Here is a 21897-nt window from a genome sequence, read left to right on the forward strand (position 1 = left end):
ATTTTGGCTAAATAAGTAAGAACTTGGGTATTTCGTTTAGGAATACATGTCACTGACCATTATAAATTACTTGAAAGCAATTCTTTCCATATATTTAAAATCTAACCGTATGTCGGTACTTGACATGAATAATTTTATGCCTCTACTGCAAATATATAGTTCTGACTATTGAAAAGCGTAGCTAAGGTGTCCTTATACGGGTTTGATTGTTATGTCCAGTTAACCTTGTTTGTGATGTTCCTGAAAATATGTGTATATGGCCTTCCAAATATTTCACTGTGATATTTCTTAATGAAATCGTATTGTACCTGTCAGTGTTGGAGCTATTTCTATTTCGAATTAAGTATTTTTGATAATAGTTTTTAACCTTGTCTTTTTTTTCTTTGTCTTGTATTCTTTTGTTTGAGTATGTCTGAAAAAATATTGGGAATACATCTATTGGAAACAACAGCAACCCAAAAGGCACAAAAGACTAGAAATGACATATAGAAGTGAATATATATACAGCGTTCAACAATAGACAAGTTTCTATTAAATATCATGAATATGTCAAGCCATTCGGCTAAATCGTCTGGAAATTAGGCTAGTCGTGGATACATTTTGGCAGAGACTACCAATGATTTGGCAACAACAAATTCTTGAAAGAACAAACGTACTTAGATATTAAAAGCTGGAGATAAAAACTGACAAAAATTCCGAATTTAAAACACATATTTACATGTAGAAAGGTGAAAGTACTTTTGGATTACGCACGTGTACGTTTGCTAGGGCAAAATCAGCTGTTTGCATACGCAAGACCAACGCCAAACAGTTTGTTTGCGTATCATAAAAGTAGCGCGTAAATATTTAGTCCTACTACTCTAGAGCAAAACGATACACTGTATTCGCGTACGCTAGAGCAACGCGTTTCAACTTAAACGATAACGTGGTTTGCGTTCCTCTAGGGAAAGTATATAATTCGAAAAAATGTCACCCCCATTACTGACTAATGGAATTCTCTGCATCAACAACCTTTTATTGCCCAATCAAATTAATTTTAATAACATTTTACTGCACAAATACGTATTTCGACAATTAATGTCTCTTCAGTGATGCTCGAAGCCAAAATGTATTAAAATCCAAAAAAATAAAACAGACGTTGAAAACCAGATAAAACCAAAAAGGACAGAAAACCAAAGACTTAGCAACACAAACCCCACCAAAAAACCGGGGGTAGGCTCGTGTGCTCCGGAAGGGCAAGAAGTTCCTGTTCCACATGTGGTACCCGTTATGTTACTGAAGCAAGCAAAAATCCGGGTACGCTTTTCACTATTTCGTAATGACAAAATCGAGAAAAGAGGACGGGATTCAATCTTTTAAACATTATAACACTACAAAATAAACTCATCAAAGATACCAGGATTAAAATTTCGTAGGCCAGACGCGCTTTTCGTCTATAAAAGACTCATCAGTGACGCTCGAATAAATAAGGTTAAAAGGCCAAATAAAGTAAAAAGTTGAAGAGTATTGAAGACACAAAATTGCGAAAGGTTTTGTCAAATACAGCAAATTGAAATTACCTTTAAATTAAACATATGATATATATTATTGTCGCAACTACCAAACCTAGAACGAAGCTCGGAAATTTGGTGTCTACACAGAACTTCTGGAAAGTTCGGAGAGCCAACACCCGTGCTTCGGATATTAATTATTGTCGAACATTTATTTGATTCTAAATACATATACAATACACGACAGCTCGGTAAAAATGTACCTAGGCAGTTAAAAAGTTGGAACATACTAAGGTGGGTGATAGTTGCCTGTTGTAAGATAAAAATCAAAATCATAACCCAAAAAATCAGAAAGTTAGAAAAAGTCATTATTTGACAATCAACAGTATAATTATCCAAAAGTTCATGTGAGGAAAACAATATCAAAATGGAACTTATAATAATCAAAAATATGCTTATATGGCTAGTATCATGATAATTGATGTTGATATTGCTGTTTGATTCTTTTGTAATGCCTGATATGATTGATTAGAAGTTATAGTAGGAATCATCTTTCAAGTTTTCATTTTTTCTCTTGACATGGTTTATTTAATATATTTTTCATTATTCGGCTATATAAATACCATAAGGAGTAAAACCAATGACTATACACCTTCGTAATATTCTTATAGATTTCGCAGTCACAATCACAAAGTTGTAAAAGGTTAAATTCACTAAATATGTACGTCATTAAGGACCGCTCATTATGGGGAGAGCTTTCTGGGTACCACTGAAGTCCTGTGCTCCTCTAATTGATATATAATGTTTGAAACAAATCCTTTTTATAGATGGATCAAAACTAGGGTTAAGAATAATGAAAAATGGATGCTGATTGGACTTAATTTTTATACTACTACACGATTGAAAGTAATGGGGATCAGTGTAGTAATTAAATGGAATCTAGTGTTTGTAAACAAAGCAGTGTAAAATGGCCCAAAATGCCGCATGACCCTAACTGTCTTTATTGTTGAAAAGATAAAGCTACATTTGTACTTTAATGAATGATGTATAAAAGCTTCTGATTTCTTTTAAATTAAAAGGTAAACCAGGTATAAATTTAATATTTAAAATAGGTTTGCATTGAAGTCTAAAGGAGATGTTTTCCAGAATTTAAACCGTCATTAATACAGTTTTCTACTTTTATATACAATGTTTATGCATCATCAACTAATAAAATACTGCTCCTTTTCGTTGAAATAATATCCTGCAAGAAACTATACATATATTGCATTAACACATAAGAACGAGTAATGCAGCATTTTGGGTTATCTTTCATTTTACAAAAGTGTCCTGTTTTGTTTTCATGACCAAACTTACTCACACATGTACTGGAATTCAGTTGACCATTAAAGTGGACACTGCGCAAGTACGTGTTATTTTGAGGAATGAAATAAAAGATATGAAAGGTTCGATTTGCCAGCTCTTACTTTTTTTTCAAAATTCTCTTAATGAAGAGAATTTTTACAATATCAAAATAGCTAATTCTTCAGAAATTTGTGAAACATTACAGATCATCCGTTTTCATTCTTTGAAAAGGTGATTTTTTTTAAGATAAATATTGAAATATATATCATCGCAAGGTAAAAAGCTTGTATGTCTTCGCAGAATATAGAATTATTTTTCAGTCTTATTTAGATGTAATCATTTCAATATAACCCAAACAAAAGCAGTGAATTAATACAGTCAAAATAATACCAATCTGCTTATTTTAACATAAAAAGTCATTTTTTTTCATTATAAGGCCGGATTGGTATATCTCACAAAATCTGGCCAGGTACTTTAAAATTTGTCTTTATTAAGATGAAAATCTTTCAAATAATTTCATTCCTGTCGCAATATTTGCATATTTTAATAAATGTCTAGACGGATTATGTTCTGCTGTTTTAAAATCCAAGATGGAAGAAACCCCCCTTTCCATGCACCTTACGGACAAGCCTTCTCGGCAATAGTGAAACTAATATATAAGGTAGAAAAATACCAAGGGGACAATCAAAACTGATAAGTCGAATAGAAACTGAAAAACCATGGCTAAAACACAACATAAAAAACTAAAGATTGAGCAACACAAACACCACCAAAATTTGAGGTTGAGCTTAGATGCCCCAGAATAGTAAGCATATCCTGTTCCACTATTGGCACCCACTATGTTGCTCAAGGTTAGTACTGATTAGGTAAAAGTCTAATTCGGTGATGTTAGAGGAAAAGAGGACGGGATTGTTGTTACAACAATTTGCGACTAAATTGCCATGCTTCAATTTTGAAAAATTCTAAATGTAGTTACTCTACCAAGTAATGTGAGTTGCATCCATAATGTACTGTGTCATTAGACTTTTTTTTAACAGACAATCTGCATTTCAACTGTGTGTCCTGTGTTTCTTTATTTTAATGATTCAGCTTTCATACAGTAGCTTCTCAGGAAAAATGAAATGAAATTGGTTTTGTCCTTTAACTTTACTTTTCGTTATATAGATAATGTCCTTTCAATGATTATAGATAATACAAAGTTTGGTGACTATGTTGACCCAAGCTGAACATGAATAAGAGATAAAGTAAACTAAGGATACAATTAAGTCTGCCTAATATCTTGACTCACATCTAGAAATTGACAAAGCAGGTCGGCTGAGAACTAAAGTTTACGACAAAAGAAATGATTTCAGTATTCCTAATGTAATTTTCTATTTCCGTGTAGCAACATCCCATTAGCGCTTGCATTTGGAGTATACACATCCCAATTGGTACGGTATTAATGGCTTGCTTTTTCTATTTGAGAGTTACTGCTTAAAAGGAAGCTATTACACCAAGGGTTTAAAATGTTATGGAATATCTGTGTCACAGATTACCAAGGATATGTACAACTTGTCGTATTCACAAAAATTGTGTATATAAAATAGAAACTGTATTAATGACGGTTTTAAAGTACTCAGCAAAAATTATAGTGTTTAAACATAATATCGCATGGTTCTTGTTTATCGCGAAGTTTATATTTTTTTACATGTATATAGATGTATATACAATTGTTTAAAAGGCATTCCCATGGAACAAACTGTGCCCTCTTCTTGCCGACTTGTTCCTTTATTCATATGAGGCTGATTTCATACAGGAACTTCCTAGGAAGAAAAAAAAAAAGAAGTTAGCAGTATCCTTTAACTTTACTTTCCGCTATGTAGATGATGTTCTCTCCCGAAATAATTCAAAATTTGGTGACTATGTTGAACGAATCTATCCCATCGAACTTGAGATAAAGGATACAACAGATACAGTTAAGTCTGCCTCATATCTTGACTTACATCTAGAAATTGACAATGAGGGTCGGTTAAAAAAAAAAACTTTACTACAAAAGATATGATTTCAGCTTCCCAATTGTGAACTTTCCAATTCTATGTAGCAACATTCCAGCAACGCCTACATACGGAGTATATATCTCCCTCCAGGGCTAGTATTTCCTATCATGATTACCTTGATGGAGGGTTGCTGCTTACAAGGAAGCTATTAAACCAAGAGTTCCAAGTGGTGAAGTTGAAATCATACCTTCGCAAGTTTTATGGACGCCATCACGAGCTGGTTGACCGTTATGGAATATCCGTTTCACAGATGATAGCGCACATGTTACTAATGTCGTAACTACAATCCCGTCCCGAATGTGACCTACCCAATTAGACTTAATACCGGGTCTGTACTAACATGAGCAACACGACGGGTGCCACATGTGAAGCAGGATCTGCTTACCCTTCCGGAGCACCTGAGATCACCCCCAGTTTTTGGTGGGGTTCGTATTGCTCAGCCTTTGGTTTTTTATGTTGTGTTTTTTGTACTATTGTTTGTCGGCTGGTCTTTTGTTTTTAGCCATGGCGTTGTCAGTTTATTTTTGACTAATGAGTTTGAATGTTCCTCTGGTATCTTCCGCCTCTCTTTTACTTAAAGGGATAGAACTACAGTCAAGAAAATAGATTTCCTAAAGTCGGGCCAGTTCAACTAAGATTTCTTTATATAGGTTTCCCCCCAGACGGAGGCTAGATACGTTAACAGTTGCAAATTTTGCTGGTAAATATCTACCACCAATTCAAACGTCCTATACTATAGTACCAGTCCTGGTATCTATGATGAGTTTATTTCCCTCCTCGTTTTTGATTGTGACATTACCGAATGAAATGTATTTGCACGAGCAACACGGTGGTTCTACGTGTTGATCAGGAACTTCTTTCCCTCCCGGTACACATGAGCTCACTCCAGTTCTTTGGGTTCGTGTTGCTAGTCTTTGGTTTTCTGTGTAATGTTTTGTCATTGTTGTTTTCATCGTTCTTCTTTTGACCTTCATGATGTCTGTTTTGATGGGACTTATCATTTTTGATTGACCCCTTGTTGTCTTCTTTCTTTTTGTTGGATATCTCATATTTACTACTTACTTCGAACAAGTTACCAGCAAAATATTATAGCGTTATATGTTCTTTTGTAATGGCAAGGGAATATCATAACGTTTTCATCATGTCTTTCAGAAAATAATCTTTCACAACCAAAACTATATACTATAAGAATATTTCTTTCCAATCGTGTTACATTGTATCAATTTCGTTCATTTTACCGAGAATACGGAAGATTAAAATTTAAAGGAAAAAGTATTAAGTGTCAAATGTTTAAAAACACAAACGATTGAGATATACACCCCATCCCATTGTCTAACATGATTTTTTTGCTCTAATGGTTGTACTTTCACCTCGTTAAGATAATTTTTCGTCGAATATAATAGTTTGTAATGCTTCCTTGTTGTCATAGTAGTAATCAGATATTGAACATTTTGGCTGAAATTGTGTCCGCTTTTGCCTCTTAAACAGAATGACCAACACAGATTAATATATCTTGTTTGTGGGAGGTAAAACCACGCTTTGTAAAGAAAATCCGACCTGATTCGAACAAAGAGAAGCGCAGTACAGTAGATATTTAACCCGATTGTTGCATTTGGTCCAAACAATGGTAGACTTATGTTCCTTATATAATTTTACATCTACATGCAATCAGATAACGTAACCGAAAAGGTTTGTAGAGAGGTATTACACTGATTATTTTACTTCCTATCACCACTTTGTAAAAGGAAAAAAGCTATAAGTTGATAATAGACAGCTGTATAACGAAAATAAAAAGAGAACAACAAACGATAGTCAACAAAATACTACACATTAATTATCCAACACTATCCTTCACCCTTTTTCCAAAATAAATTAAATAGGTGTCCCGGAAGAGTTAACACATGCTGCTCTACTAGTTTCACATATCCACCGTGCATGTCATGGGAAGTTAAAGATTCGGTGTAAGTCGCATTCAGTGATGTCAATTAGAAAAGGACGAGACTGTGGCAGCAACATGTGGAATATATCCATGGTCATTTGTGACCCATATATTTCATCAAGGTCAAGAATAGAATCCTGGCGTCCGATAAATGTTTACTTTACCTTTACCTTTTTCCACCCGATGTAAAACTTCTTTGCAATCAGTAACCCTCTGTCCAAGGAAATCACGATAGGAAACGCAATTCCTTAACTATCATATTAACTTGAAAGTATACACCCTCCACAGGTAGTAACTACTTTAATTGCACTAAATATAAATGGAAAGATCTCAATTATAAATTGAAATGATTTTATGTATCGTATAGTTTGGATCTAAACCAACTCACACTGCTAATTTCAAGATTTAAGTCTAGATATGAAGCACGTGTGGATTTCGTTATTTTTTTATTTTTTTGGAGTTCAATTGGAATGTATTAGATCAACATACATGACATAGGCATCAAATTTTACCAATAAGAACGTGAAGATAAAAGATAATACTAGCTTCTTATAATTGTTTTTGAGAAGCTCCCATACGAAGTCTGCCTCATATGAATAAACAAAAAGTCGGCAAGAAGAGGGGTACAGATGGTTCCCGCATAAATGACCACTTTCTGTTGAAAAATACGTACACCAAAAGTAAAGAATATAATACCAATTAAAAGTAACCGTGTATATCGTACAATTACACCTTATATAAAATATTTTGATTGGTTGATAGCTATTGTATTTGTCATGTATCTTCGTTAATGAGATTTGTTCATGCATGCCTATCGCCGGGATAAATATGCACAAGTGTATGCCTTAGTTACTCTTGTCAGTAGTATATGCATGTTTTACCCTTCACGGAGTCTTTTGATCATTTGTGCACTTTTTAAATGTGGTTGTCTTTGCTAACGTCTTAAAGCGAAAGAATAAATGAATTTAATTTCAAATGATATAATTGTTTCTATAACAGTCCTGAGTAGAAATTTCCTTTGCCTGACGGCTCAGCAAATGTTACGGTCTCTTGACTGATATTTGTCGTAAATCCCCCTCTCAAAAATGATAAATCTATTTATGATTTGTCGATAGAGTTAGAAAAATTTCCAGTGCAAGACTTGTTCCTTCCAAAAACAACCTATTTATGTCTAGTTGGTCCTTTTTATGACACAAAATAAGGCATGCAGTTTTGCAATCTGTCTTTTAGTTTAGAATAACGATAAATTGTACACAAAGTAAATAAGTCAAATATTTTATATTATATCTAGGGGAGAGGGACTAAGATAGAAAGTACTCCTGCATATTTTTTTATTTTATTTTATCCATATCCAATCCAGATCGCTCCAAGAGAAGATTAATTCATTAAAATAAATTCTGAACCCCGGTTTTTAATGATAATAAATTAGATGTTAGTTATATGAACGCGGTTTCTTGAGGCATTTAGCAGACCAAGCAATAAAACGTTTGTAAGAACACCTACGTAATTTGTGTATCTAACAGGGTAAAGGATCGTATTTGGCTGATTTTAGAAAGAAAAATACAACAGGTAAATTATTGATCAGGATTTCCTCTATAGTAGGTTTCATACTGACAAATGTTGGGTCCGTCGTTAAAGAAGACATTTGATATCAAAGTGAACTGTAAAATAATGTAATTTGCCTACACAAACGATATCACTTAGGATCACATTATATATATTTATTTTAGTTGCAACAGATGTTAAGCACTATTTTTGCCTTTGAATATAGATTCAAAACACGAAGTCTCAAAGGCTCTTTCAGTTTTCTTTTTGTATCAACGACCTCACACCTTTAGGTCGTCCAGTTAGAGTTTGAAATATCTTTTTTTGCAGATTTTGCCCATTGTTTGGCACAATCAACGAAACAATCTATCAGTATTTGAAAGTTTTAGGCTATCACATTTGATAGAGAATTGTGGTTGACAATGTTAAAATCACAGGTTATAACGTGGTCAGTCGGATGATGTGTAAATTAGAAACTTGTAGAGGTCCAATCAGGACGTTGAAAAGTTGCATTTGTCGACATACGATCCTACAACTCGTGTTGAAGTCGAACATTTTAGTTGAAATAGGCTTGGAGTAGATACAAGTGATGATTTGAACAAATTATCTTGAAAGAAGGGAGGTATGTTAATATTTATTATCTGATATAGGATATAGCCTAAGTTAATAGCTTCAGCAAGAACTTTATTGTCGAAAAGGAGCGTTTGTATGTGCAATCTTCTTCAAATCCACAGGTATAGGCAATATTCGAGATGATAGCTGAAAAGTTTAATGATAAGAATTGGGGGTTTGTAACGGGTTTTTCTAAGACTAATTTGTCCATTTGATTTAGCTACGAACATTAATTATTATATATCACGAAAAAAGGCAAGACATAGGGCTGTTTATCCGGCGGTGGCAGCGTAAACTATGTATATAAAGCATTATATTTCAGAAGTGACTGCTTAAAAACTATAATTTTTATCACGTATTTTTTTACTTTGTATAAGCAAGATGGTAACTATATTTAAGATAAAGGATCCGTCAGACAGTGTTCATAAGGATGAACGTTAAGTTTCGTGGTCAAATCCGTTTCTTAGATATTAAACGTAATAGTTCAACTATATTTGTATGGAATGCTTTTGAGTTGTATATGTTCGTCTGCCAGCGTTCAGCTGCCCTTGTAGTTGTAATTTAACTATACTATAGTTGCCCTAATGATTATTGTAAGGTGTACATGTCAGGTTCGTTCCACTTTTAGCTTATTTTCATCGTTCATAGGTTTTTCATGTTTTTGTTTAATGTCTATTTCTCAGATACTATATGCAAAAGATCAGCCTTTTTTAGTGAATGGCATGACTGTAAAGTGTGCACGTCCGTTTGGGATCATTTGTCATTTTGTGGTTTCATGATTTGGTCTTTCTCAGATCCTAAACTATATTTAGCGTATGGAATATGGTTAGGTACACCATGTACACATGCCAATACGGAAGTATTACCGTGATCTTAAAGACTTCCAGCTTAAAATTCAATCATGATAAGGAAAGCACGCGAGACATATCAGCCTATGCACTCTTGTTATTTTTTTATCAAACGTTACATCACCCCTCAATCCAATTTAAATAATGTGACAATTTGTCCTGTCTAGAAACCCAAGAATTATAGCAAAATGTATTAAAACTGTTAGAAAAAAGATGATGAAATTTATCTAATTGTCCATGAGATTATTGTAAAAAGAAGTGGAAGATATCATGGGGACATTTAAAGCTCATAAGTCGAGATAAACTGATAACTTTATGGCAAAAAAACGAAAGACAAAGAAAACACACATAAGTCCACACATAGAAAAATAATGACTGAGCAACACAAACTCCACCAAAAACTAAGGGTGATCGCAGGTGCTCTGGAAGGGTAAGCAGAACCCGATCCATTACATACATATTGTAAAATATGTGCATATACAATTACACCGAAGCCATTATATTATAAAATGTGTATTGTGGAAAAGTTAGAAGTAGTCGCCAAAAATATATAAAATTCACATTACTTAAAATCTAAGTTAACATGTATTTTTTTTTCTGAGCAAGATTTTACATACATTTTGCTTGGATATAAAAAGGTTCGTAGAAAACATGACATTAGAAATGTAACGTTAGAAATATTAGTAAACGTTATTTTAATTCAATATCTAAGAAATCAGATACTAAGCTTAAACCTTTTTTCAAAACAGGCGGCACCGAATCACGCTCAACCAAAGGCTGCAGAATCTCAATGGCAATATTTTTTGCAATACGTTTACCAGGATTAAAATGTTTGACAAACAAATCTTTGTATATAAGAGGAAGTCTGCAGTAGAAAAGATAAAAATCCGTTAATATAAAATCAGGTATTGTCTCAGCTTCTCGAAGTGCTAGACCTAAATGGATGATCGAATTCAGGTATTCCGCCGAAGTTGTACTTTGTAGATTAAAGTCTTTTAGTAAACGAAGAGCCTTCCATTTTTCAATATTGTTTCCTAGATAATGATGGCATAGAAACAGTAAATAATACATTCGTATCTGCGGATGAACAATAAGCATGTCCTTCTCCAAATTTGCAGTTTGAAATTCTTCTTGATAAAACATTATATGTGGCTTTGCTTTTGGAGTAAGGTAAAATAAATCAGAACACGAATGCTTATATCGCTGCACAAAATGTAATCCAATATTTTCTAACATTTTACTACTGGGGTGAGGCTTCAAACCAGGAGTTATCATCTGATGATCGGTCGAACTTTTAAATTGACATAGTTGAATTATCTCTAAAGTTTTCCCTAGTTGTTTGCGTTGAAAAAAGAATTCGGCCAGTAGAAGCCAACCGGTATATGAATCAGAAAACGTACCTAGTATGGTATACCAAATGCATTTCTTGTAGTCTGGATAGAATGTTTTATTACATTTTCGATTTTGTAAATTTGTATATCCATCATGTGATATCATAAATGGATAATGCTTCGCCAAAGATCCGCACAGTTTTGAAAACCAAATGAAGCATACGTGTTTTAAAAGCTTACATTTTCTATGAGACATAATACAATAAATAGGCTGATATATGGCATTACTACCGCCATATCCTATCCCATGCATATAATGTAAAAGCGGATAGATGATTGAGTCTATGTTAGAATAGTTTTTTCTGAACAATTCAGAAGTTAAAGGTGTTTTAATATGGTCAAACAAATATGAAAGAGTTTGTATTTGTTTTAAGGAATTATTTTCACTAGTGAAAAAATTACGCAAAAGTGATAGTAATAACTTCTTTTTAGGTACATCAATTTTTCCTTTTATCAAATTGTTCTTTGGTAGAAAGTAGTTTGGAAGGATATTGTACTGTATAAAAAATACTAGTCTTTTTATGCATGCTTGAAAGCATTCAAACAATTTGCAAGGTTGCCATTCAGAAATCTGAGATTCTTCAATCATCCAGAATAATACTGTTTTCATAAAGTATGAACACATGGTATCTTTTATTTTTTGGTGAACTACTAGTAATTCTTTTAATGTATATTTTAGTAACGCATAACACACAATTTGTGTATGATTAAACGAATGAACAAGCATTTTTTCCGCAATTGAGAAAGACATTCTCCATTCGTAAGGATTTTCCTTCTTGTTGTTAAATTTACTTCCAATAGGTGCCAGTAAGACATTATCTCGTATTATATCTTCAATCAGTTCTGTTGGGGGCCATTCATAATTGCGAGGTCTTGTTATCCACTCTGCAGCTATTGTTGGCCACGAATGACATTTGTAAGTAGACAAGAAATCATACGATCCACAAATGGTAGAAGAACAAGGACCATGTATCTCTGAAAAATTCTCCAAAAATGTGCTTGTAGCATTTGGCATATTTATGTTTTGTATTAACTGTTTGTAGTGTTCATTTGATAATATAATGTGGTTTCCAGAGTACACATGGTTCGGTTGTATCCCATTTCTTTTTTTCATATGTAGCTCAATATGAACATATCCCGGTGGTGTATTTTCGAAATCTAAAAAAAGTCCATATTGCAAGTCACTTGGTATTTCAGATTTTGTATTGTATACTGTGTCCACCTGGTTGATATACATAATATCTAAGTCACTCCCTGGTAAGTCTAAGCCTTCTGATTTACTTCCACTGGTCACTACTCGCCAATTAGGACTGTACTGTAAAGCATGATCTAGCACTTTAAAGAATATCCTTCGTGCTCGGACGTCTTTTTCAGAGCCAACAATTTTGCAAAGAAAATCAAAAAGTTCAAGTGAGAAATTTGACTCTAGCATCGCGGCTGGAAATTCCATAGCTACAATTAAAAGAGTTATAGCATGATCACTGAATAATGAAAAACGTAAAATATGTTTAGGTCAAGCCTTGAAATTGAAAACAAAAAGTTAAGACCTTTCAATTATGTTCTCAGTTTTAAAAATCATAAAGAATGATAGAAACCATATAATTCATGCTTCGGAATGGCAAGCATGTGCTAGAATCAAAATAGTTGTTTGTTTAAACATTTTAAACAATATATTATCTAAAAGAAACTGCTTTCAATTCAGTGACAAGTTCAGTATAGTGTGGAGGTAGGTCCATGGTATCAATTCGGCCTAAAATCAATTATTTTTAAATATATTTTGAAAAATTTTGTTGTTGTGTTTTAGATAGAAGACACCAACATAAATCTGTAAAGCTAGGTGGATAAGATATTGCACAGTGATCTGGAAGGATTTTTTCTCTATGGGCCCAGGACCCCCCAAAAATAAATTCAATGGGCCATTTTTAGAATTAATGGGCCATGTTGTCAAATGAGTGGGCCATTCGTTTACAATAAAAAAATAAAAAAAGTGTATATTTCACTTTACTTACAAGTATGATTCTAATTAATATCATGGATATTGTTCCTGTGGTTTTGTAATTTCAATTTCAATGAATATACAATAACTTCTTCCAAACCGGGCAATATTCACGATAACCTTTATTTACAATGTTAAAACTGGTACTGTTCCCTTGTTCATGTTCATGGTTTTTGTAAATTAAATTTGTGTCTTCGTCGATACCATACTTATTAGAGGACGTTTATGGCATTTCCTCTGCACTTGTATTATTATTACTTCATCACGATAACAAGAATAACAGTAGAGAGCAACGTTAATTAATAAGACACAACAACAATTCACTGAAGGCATGTTTATAAAATGTCAAAACGAGCCAAAGACCAAACAAATAGACAAGGACAGTTAAGCCCGTTTATTGAGACAAATACTATGCTATTCATAAAAAGGCTTTTGGGTTTTTCAATCGAAATAATAGCAAGCTTACTTAAAAGATTATAATTAGAGAAGAATTCTCGCCTGTACTAGCCAATTTTCACAAATTTAAAGTTGTTTATAAAAAAATATATCATGAATGATGGTTAATTACGTTTTTTGGGTAATCAGTCATATCGCATGTTGCTATTATTACCATAGGAAAACACCCGAGACGTCCCAAAAATATATAGGTGCTCCTATAATTGGAGTAAACACTACACAGTTGTGTACTCACACATGGCGGCACGAAATACAATCGGAAATCCATTTGACGATATCTCAACGTTTCAAAACGAAGTGAAAAATATCATGCGCCACGCGGGCGCTTACATTTGTCACTCTATCCGCCATTTCTGGTCGATAAGCGCAATTGGCGCAAGGCGCACGTCCTTCCCGATCACTGAAATTGCATACAACGTATATTGAATTAATTAACTAATATTTGTCTCTAGATGTTCATTTTCTTATTGTCTGTCCTTGCTGCTTACTATCTATATTTTTTTTTGGTTTTAACATAAAATATAACATGGTTACAGTAATGAGGAAAATGAAATTCTATGCACAAAATAGATCAAAAAAAAAATTTAAAATGAAACGGTAACTTACTTCAATAATGATATGCACGCAACTTTTATATGGTAATATGTTGACTGTAGAACATGAACGATTCTGTTTTTATATACTCATGCACCTTCCGTGTTGTTCATAACGTTCCCAAAATTTGTTTTTTCATTGTTTTACTTTATAGATATTCATATTAGTTATATTGTAAAAGAAATTATTTCATTTACAAGGAAGTTGTCTAAAAATTAGTGTTTTTTAGTTAATTCTTCCTTAAAAATAAAAGAACTATGTAACCGCTTCGTTGGTCTCGTGGTATCGTGCGGGAGGTCACGGATTCAATTTCTGGCCGATACAAACTGAAAACTTTGTTATTCGTGGAAAACAAACTATACACAAAACAAAACTGAGAATATGCACCCTCTTTATATGTAAAAACGCTCAGTGCAATATAAAAGTTCAAGTTTAAAAACTTTACATAAATGTAGGAGTAAGCCGGACTACTCTGCATGCCTTATATTATCATATAATTGAGAATGGAAACGGGGAATGTGTCAATGAGACAACAACCCGACCAAAAGAGCAGAAAACAGCACAAGGCCACCAAATGGGTCTTTAACACAGCGAGAAAATTCCGCACCCGGAGGCGGGCTTTAGCTGGCCCTTAAGCAATAATGAATACTAGTTCAGCGAAAATGGAAGTCACGCTAAACTCCGAGACATATACATGATCCAAAATTGAAAAAAAATATACAAGACTAACAAAGGTCAGAGGTTCCTGTCTTGGGACAGGTGCAAAAATGTGACGGGGTTAAACATGTTTTGTGAGATCTCAACTCTTAGCAAAAATATCATACATTTATATTCTGTATAAGTTGCATTTTACAAAGTATTTCTACGAGCACACATACATATACATATTTGGTGACACTTAAACGATCACAGGAGAAAAAAAATAAAAACAAAAACCGGATTTCAACTGTCTTGCTATAACTTTAGCCAATGTGGAATAAACAAACACACGCATGTAGTAAAACACAGTTCAAAAGTAGTCCGAGTCCGATGTTAGAATATATGGGTAATTAAAGAAACTCAGCAAAATGACAATGACAAAAATAAATTAACAAATGGCTACTAGCAGTTACTGACATTCCAGCTCCAGACCTCAATTGCCTTAATTACCAAAATGCCAAAGCTCATGCAGCAACCTGTCATTTTTTAAAATTCAAACCAAAATTTTGACAAAATGCAAACCATTAGTACATGTATTAACACCAGGTACATAATTTAAAAGTTGTATCTTGAAAACTGTAGTCATATACTTATTAACTTTCCAATTCAAGGGGCCAATGAATATTTACTAAAACTACAAATGAGCAATAAATACATACTTGTCCATCTTGCATTAATCATGTGTTATCTAAATGTCTTTGATTTTGTGTGTCGTTATTTGATCAGTTGCTGGCTTATTGTATATATCCCACATCTCCCTTTATTCCAAAAAAGGAATTTACCAAGTTGAACGCTTTATTTTTTTTTAACATTACTTGTATACTTGTTAAATAAAACTCCTTATAAGACTGCGAATGCCCTTGGGCCTTTTTCGTTGCTTATACAGGCACCTTTTTCAATCGTCTGTGAGTCGTTTTGTTCCCCACTTTGTAAAATGGTGCGTTTTTAGTCATCTTTACTTGTACAGTATGTCCAACTCAACACATCAAAAACAAATCCATCCCTGAAGACCCAAACGTAAATTAACATGAATCTAAAATAAACATGTTAAGGATGTACACCTCTGAGGAGCCAACAATTTCTAGAATTAAACTCTTTTTCTTAACCTGATTTTTGGGTTTATATGACTGTAAAAAAATAATTGGTGAAGAAAAAATCATATGATGGTGCACTTCTTTTTTTGCTACGGCCATTTGAAAGTACACAATTTTGAAGATTTTCCCATTTTTCATCAACTTTTACCCATTTTGAGGCTAATATTATGAAAAAAATCACAATTTCACAATTAAACTTTTTTCATACTTTCACTAAAGATGAAGTGGACCAATCTGAATAAATTTTACTTAAAAAAAAACTATAGGTAGGTGTTAATATAAGAAAGTTTTATAAAATTTTGTTGCTTTTTCGTGTCAAATTTGCTATGCTGTCAATTTTGTAAATTTGGGATTTTTCTAATTTTTTTTAGAACAGACAGCATATTATTTCAACTTCTTTGTTATAAATGATTGAAAAAATACATATCTAAGAATCTGAAAAGAAAAAAATTGATATGGGATGTACATATTTCTGGTAAAATTATTTCTTATACCCTTCACCCATTTTCTCAACATTTTGGCTAAAGAGACTGACTTGATTGGTTATAAAATGTGAAAATTTTATTACTCAAATACTACCTATTGTAAATACACAATTTTTTCACAGAGTTAATTTTGATTATAATGTTTTTTAAATGCATTGATATTTTCCACTTGTATCACATGTTTTGGAAATAATTCCAGAATGAGATTTCAACGAGACTGAAACGTAAGAAGGTCAGTTTCTTTTGTCGATTGTATAATATAGGTTAATGAAAATAATTTATTTCAGAATGAAATTGACAAAAAAAATGTAACGAGATCTGAATAGTGTTTCCTCTGTAGTGTTTTGTAAATTTCCTACTAATTCAATATTACATTCCACTGATTTAATTTTATTTCGTCCTAACTGAGTGCACATTTAGTGTTGACATGCCATATTTTCATGGCTTTGTTAAGTTCGGCCAAATACCATCTTTCTTCTTGAACGTTCAATGCCAACAAATCATTTTCTGTCCGAGTTTCCACGTTGGCTTATACGGAGCGTTTTTTTGTTATTGCTGAATTCTTTTCCAAAGAAATTTTTATCCTATTTTGCTAGCAGCGTTTTGGCGATATTTCTAAAACGAATGACGTTTAACAAAATTGCCAGTAATAGTAGTACAATTCTCCGTATGTTCACAAATTATCCCGAATTTCTATAATTTGGATTTCTACTTTTAAAATATAATTTCATCGGAAACAGCCATGCATGAAAAAAAAAGAATTTATTGCAAGCAAAAAACAAACAAACAAAACATCTCGGTCTGCATAATAGCATATATAGATCATTCGTACAAATGCTTACTTATGCGCACAAATCAATCGTCCAAATGCGACTGCCATACAAGTGAGAGGTTTAGCTAGCTATAAAACCAGGTTTAATCCACCATTTTCTACATAAGGAAATGCCTGTACCAAGTCAGGAATATGACAGTTGTTTTCCATTCGTCAGATGTGTTTGAACTTTTTATTTTGCCATTTTTATAAAGGACTTTTCGTTTTGAATTTCCCTTGAAGTTCGGTATTTTTGTTATTTTACTTTTTATCAATAGAAATAGAAAAAGTAAAAAGTAAATAGAATAAGAAGAAGGGGAGGAAGACAACGAAGCAATTAAAGTCAAATAATGTTTTGCATCAAAGTTCTAGGCACTCGGTATCTATGCTAAATTACAATGAAAATAAATCATGTTTACTAAAAATAAAACGTTATTTTTGTGTCGTCGACCGCCAGAAACACGACGGAACCTTCTGCATTGACTTGCATCTATAAACGTTAATATCGTCTACTTGTATCACATGTTTTCGAAATAATTCCCGAAAGAGATTTCAACGAGACTGAAACATCAGAAGAATTCATCCTTAAACATAAAACGGCGTAAGAGTGTTACGGTAAGTGACGCCACTAACTAGTTATCTTGCGACGTCTCTATATTATTAACCTTTAGTCCATTTTTGGTAATATCCTTTTGGCGTACGTCGGTATTTATACATCCCGCCATTGTGTTATTGTGCAATGGTCATTTTTTGTATTCTTGTCTTTCATTTTTGCTAATGTGCTTTGTCTATAGAGTGTCTATATACCATTTTATTTTTCTTTGTTGACATAGTTGTTTGTTTTTGTAGTGATTGAGATAATAACACAATGTTGACTGCTGTACCCTAATTTTTGACATTTTTACCTATTACATTGTATTATAAAAATAAGGAGTTGAAGTATGATTGCCAATGAGACAACTATCCAACAAAGTTCAAATAAAGTGGATGTTTGTATTGTTCACACATTGTTGTCAATATAATGGAATTTTATGCGACTGTCATACAAGTGAGAGGTTTAGCTAGCTATAAAACTAGTTTTAATCCATCATTTTCTACATAAGGAAATGCCTGTATTAAGTACTTTATCAATTTTTATATGACACGAATCCAGGAAAGCGCTTCGGACGCACGAAGTTTATAAAGTGTTGTTTTAATATTTTAAAGCACTGGGTCGATATCGCTGACGGCTGACTATCTGTCCGCGAGAGTATCATTCGCACAATAATCAGTACTTCAGTACTGCCATAACATATAACAAATCTTTCTAAAATTCTCCATTCATCAATTTATAAATAAAAAAACTAAGATTTCAACTCCCTCAGGCCAAGTTTGCGTTAGATGGATTCGGCTATAATTTATTCTAGGTCCTTTTTAGGTCATATAGCTCCCCAATTCTTTCGGTTCTTATACACAATTGACATACAAATATTCGGCTATGCGCTTTCGTGATGAAGGTAAATCAAGAAAAGCGCTTCAGACAAACGAAATGTATAAAGTGTTGTTTTCATTTTTTACAGAACTGGGTTGATACCGCTGCTGGTGAACTATTAGCCCCTGATTATATCACCAGCTCAGTAGTCAGTACTTCGGTACTGAAATGATGTATAACGAACCTTTCTGAAACGGTATGTTTATAAATTCATAATTTTTTAAGAAATATAGGTTTAAACTCCCTCAGGTAAATTAAGTTGATGTCTATCATTTTAGGTCCTTTTTGGTCATATATCTCTCTCTAACTGCATAATTGGCATTCAAATATTCGGTTTTGAGCATTCCTGATGAAGGTAAATCCAGAAAAGTGCTTCAGACGCATGAAATTTATAAAGTGTTGTTTTCATTTTTTTATATCCTGGTTTGCCTACATTTAATGCAGGTTTACAATACTGAATAATACTGTTTTCATAAAGTATGAACACATGGTATCTTTTATTTTTTGGTGAACTACTAGTTCTTCTTTTAATGTATATTTTAGTAACGCATAACACACAATTTGTGTATGATTAAACGAATGAACAAGCATTTTTTCCGCAATTGAGAAAGACATTCTCCATTCGTAAGGATTTTCCTTCTTGTTGTTAAATTTACTTCCAATAGGTGCCAGTAAGACATTATCTCGTATTATATCTTCAATCAGTTCTGTTGGGGGCCATTCATAATTGCGAGGTCTTGTTATCCACTCTGCAGCTATTGTTGGCCACGAATGACATTTGTAAGTAGACAAGAAATCATACGATCCACAAATGGTAGAAGAACAAGGACCATGTATCTCTGAAAAATTCTCCAAAAATGTGCCTGTAGCATTTGGCATATTTATGTTTTGTATTAACTATTTGTAGTGTTCATTTGATAATATAATGTGGTTTCCAGAGTACACATGGTTCGGTTGTATCCCATTTCTTTTTTTCATATGTAGCTCAATATGAACATATCCCGGTGGTGTATTTTCGAAATCTAAAAAAAGTCCATATTGCAAGTCACTTGGTATTTCAGATTTTGTATTGTATACTGTGTCCACCTGGTTGATATACATAATATCTAAGTCACTCCCTGGTAAGTCTAAGCCTTCTGATTTACTTCCACTGGTCACTACTCGCCAATTAGGACTGTACTGTAAAGCATGATCTAGCACTTTAAAGAATATCCTTCGTGCTCGGACGTCTTTTTCAGAGCCAACAATTTTGCAAAGAAAATCAAAAAGTTCAAGTGAGAAATTTGACTCTAGCATCGCGGCTGGAAATTCCATAGCTACAATTAAAAGAGTTATAGCATGATCACTGAATAATGAAAAACGTAAAATATGTTTAGGTCAAGCCTTGAAATTGAAAACAAAAAGTTAAGACCTTTCAATTATGTTCTCAGTTTTAAAAATCATAAAGAATGATAGAAACCATATAATTCATGCTTCGAAATGGCAAGCATGTGCTACAATCAAAATAGTTGTTTGTTTAAACATTTTAAACAATATATTATCGAAAAGAAACTGCTTTCAGTTCAGTGACAAGTTCAGTATAGTGTGGAGGTAGGTCCATGGTATCAATTCGGCCTAAAATCAATTATTTTTAAATATATTTTGAAAAATTTTGTTGTTGTGTTTTAGATAGAAGACACCAACATAAATCTGTAAAGCTAGGTGGATAAGATATTGCATACAACGTATATTGAATTAATTAACGAATATTTGTCTCTAGATGTTCATTTTCTTATTGTCTGTCCTTGCTGCTTACTATCTATATATTTTTTTGGTTTTAACATAAAATATAACATGGTTACAGTAATGAGGAAAATGAAATTCTATGCACAAAATAGATCAAAAAAAATATTTAAAATGAAACGGTAACTTACTTCAATAATGATATGCACGCAACTTTTATATGGTAATATGTTGACTGTAGAACATGAACGATTCTGTTTTTATATACTCATGCACCTTCCGTGTTGTTCATAACGTTCCCAAAATTTGTTTTTTCATTGTTTTACTTTATAGATATTCATATTAGTTATATTGTAAAAGAAATTATTTCATTTACAAGGAAGTTGTCTAAAAATTAGTGTTTTTTAGTTAATTCTTCCTTAAAAATAAAAGAACTATGTAACCGCTTCGGTGGTCTCGTTGTATCGTGCAGGAGGTCACGGATTCAATTTCTGGCCGATTCAAACTGAAAACTTTGTTATTCGTGGAAAACAAACTATACACAAAACAAAACTGAGAATATGCACCCTCTTTATATGTAAAAACGCTCAGTGCAATATAAAAGTTTAAGCTTAAAAACTTTACATAAATGTAGGAGTAAGCTGGACTACTCTGCATGCCTTATATTATCATATAATTGAGAATGGAAACGGGGAATGTGTCAATGAGACAACAACCCGACCAAAAGAGCAGAAAACAGCACAAGGCCACCAAATGGGTCTTTAACACAGCGAGAAAATTCCGCACCCGGAGGCGGGCTTTAGCTGGCCCTTAAGCAATAATGAATACTAGTTCAGCGAAAATGGAAGTCACGCTAAACTCCGAGACATATACATGATCCAAAATTGAAAAAAAATATACAAGACTAACAAAGGTCAGAGGTTCCTGTCTTGGGACAGGTGCAAACATGTGACGGGGTTAAACATGTTTTGTGAGATCTCAACTCTTAGCAAAAATATCATACATTTATATTCTGTATAAGTTGCATTTTACAAAGTATTTCTACGAGCACACATACATATACATATTTGGTGACACTTAAACGATCACAGGAGAAAAAAATAAAAACAAAAACCGGATTTCAACTGTCTTGCTATAACTTAAGCCAATGTGAAATAAACATACACACGCATGTAGTAAAACACAGTTCAAAAGTAGTCCGAGTCCGATGTTAGAATATATGGGTAATTAAAGAAACTAAGCAAAATGACAATGACAAAAATAAATTAACAAATGGCTACTAGCAGTTACTGACATTCCAGCTCCAGACCTCAATTGCCTTAATTACCAAAATGCCAAAGCTCATGCAGCAACCTGTCATTTTT

General features: G+C 33.1%; 1 protein-coding gene across 3 annotated transcripts; it reads right to left on the reverse strand.

Annotated features, from left to right (window-relative positions):
* Positions 1 to 10409: 10409 nt before the first annotated feature.
* Positions 10410 to 20879, reverse strand: LOC127704634 (uncharacterized). 3 transcript variants are annotated; one of them, XM_052208763.1, is made up of 2 exons: positions 20725 to 20879; positions 10410 to 12657 (listed from the first exon to the last, which is right to left on the reverse strand). In XM_052208763.1, the coding sequence occupies exon 2, from the start codon at positions 12653 to 12655 to the stop codon at positions 10505 to 10507; it is 2151 nt and encodes a 716-aa protein (XP_052064723.1). In that variant the 5' UTR covers positions 12656 to 12657; positions 20725 to 20879; the 3' UTR covers positions 10410 to 10504. The 3 variants fall into 3 exon arrangements, 2 of the variants coding, with proteins under 2 accessions (XP_052064723.1, XP_052064722.1); XM_052208762.1 differs by lacking the exon at positions 20725 to 20879 and adding an exon at positions 14264 to 14402; XR_007983426.1 differs by lacking the exon at positions 10410 to 12657 and adding an exon at positions 19276 to 20127.
* Between the last annotated feature and the right edge of the window lie 1018 nt (positions 20880 to 21897).

This window comes from Mytilus californianus, unplaced genomic scaffold, assembly GCF_021869535.1.
Source record: "Mytilus californianus isolate M0D057914Y unplaced genomic scaffold, xbMytCali1.0.p SCAF_6, whole genome shotgun sequence".
NCBI lineage: Eukaryota > Metazoa > Mollusca > Bivalvia > Mytilida > Mytilidae > Mytilus > Mytilus californianus.

Coding starts and splice junctions, on each gene's coding strand:
- LOC127704634 (XM_052208763.1), bottom strand. CDS start 12,655: ATGGAATTTCCAGCCGCGATGCTAGAGTCAAATTTCTCACTTGAACTT.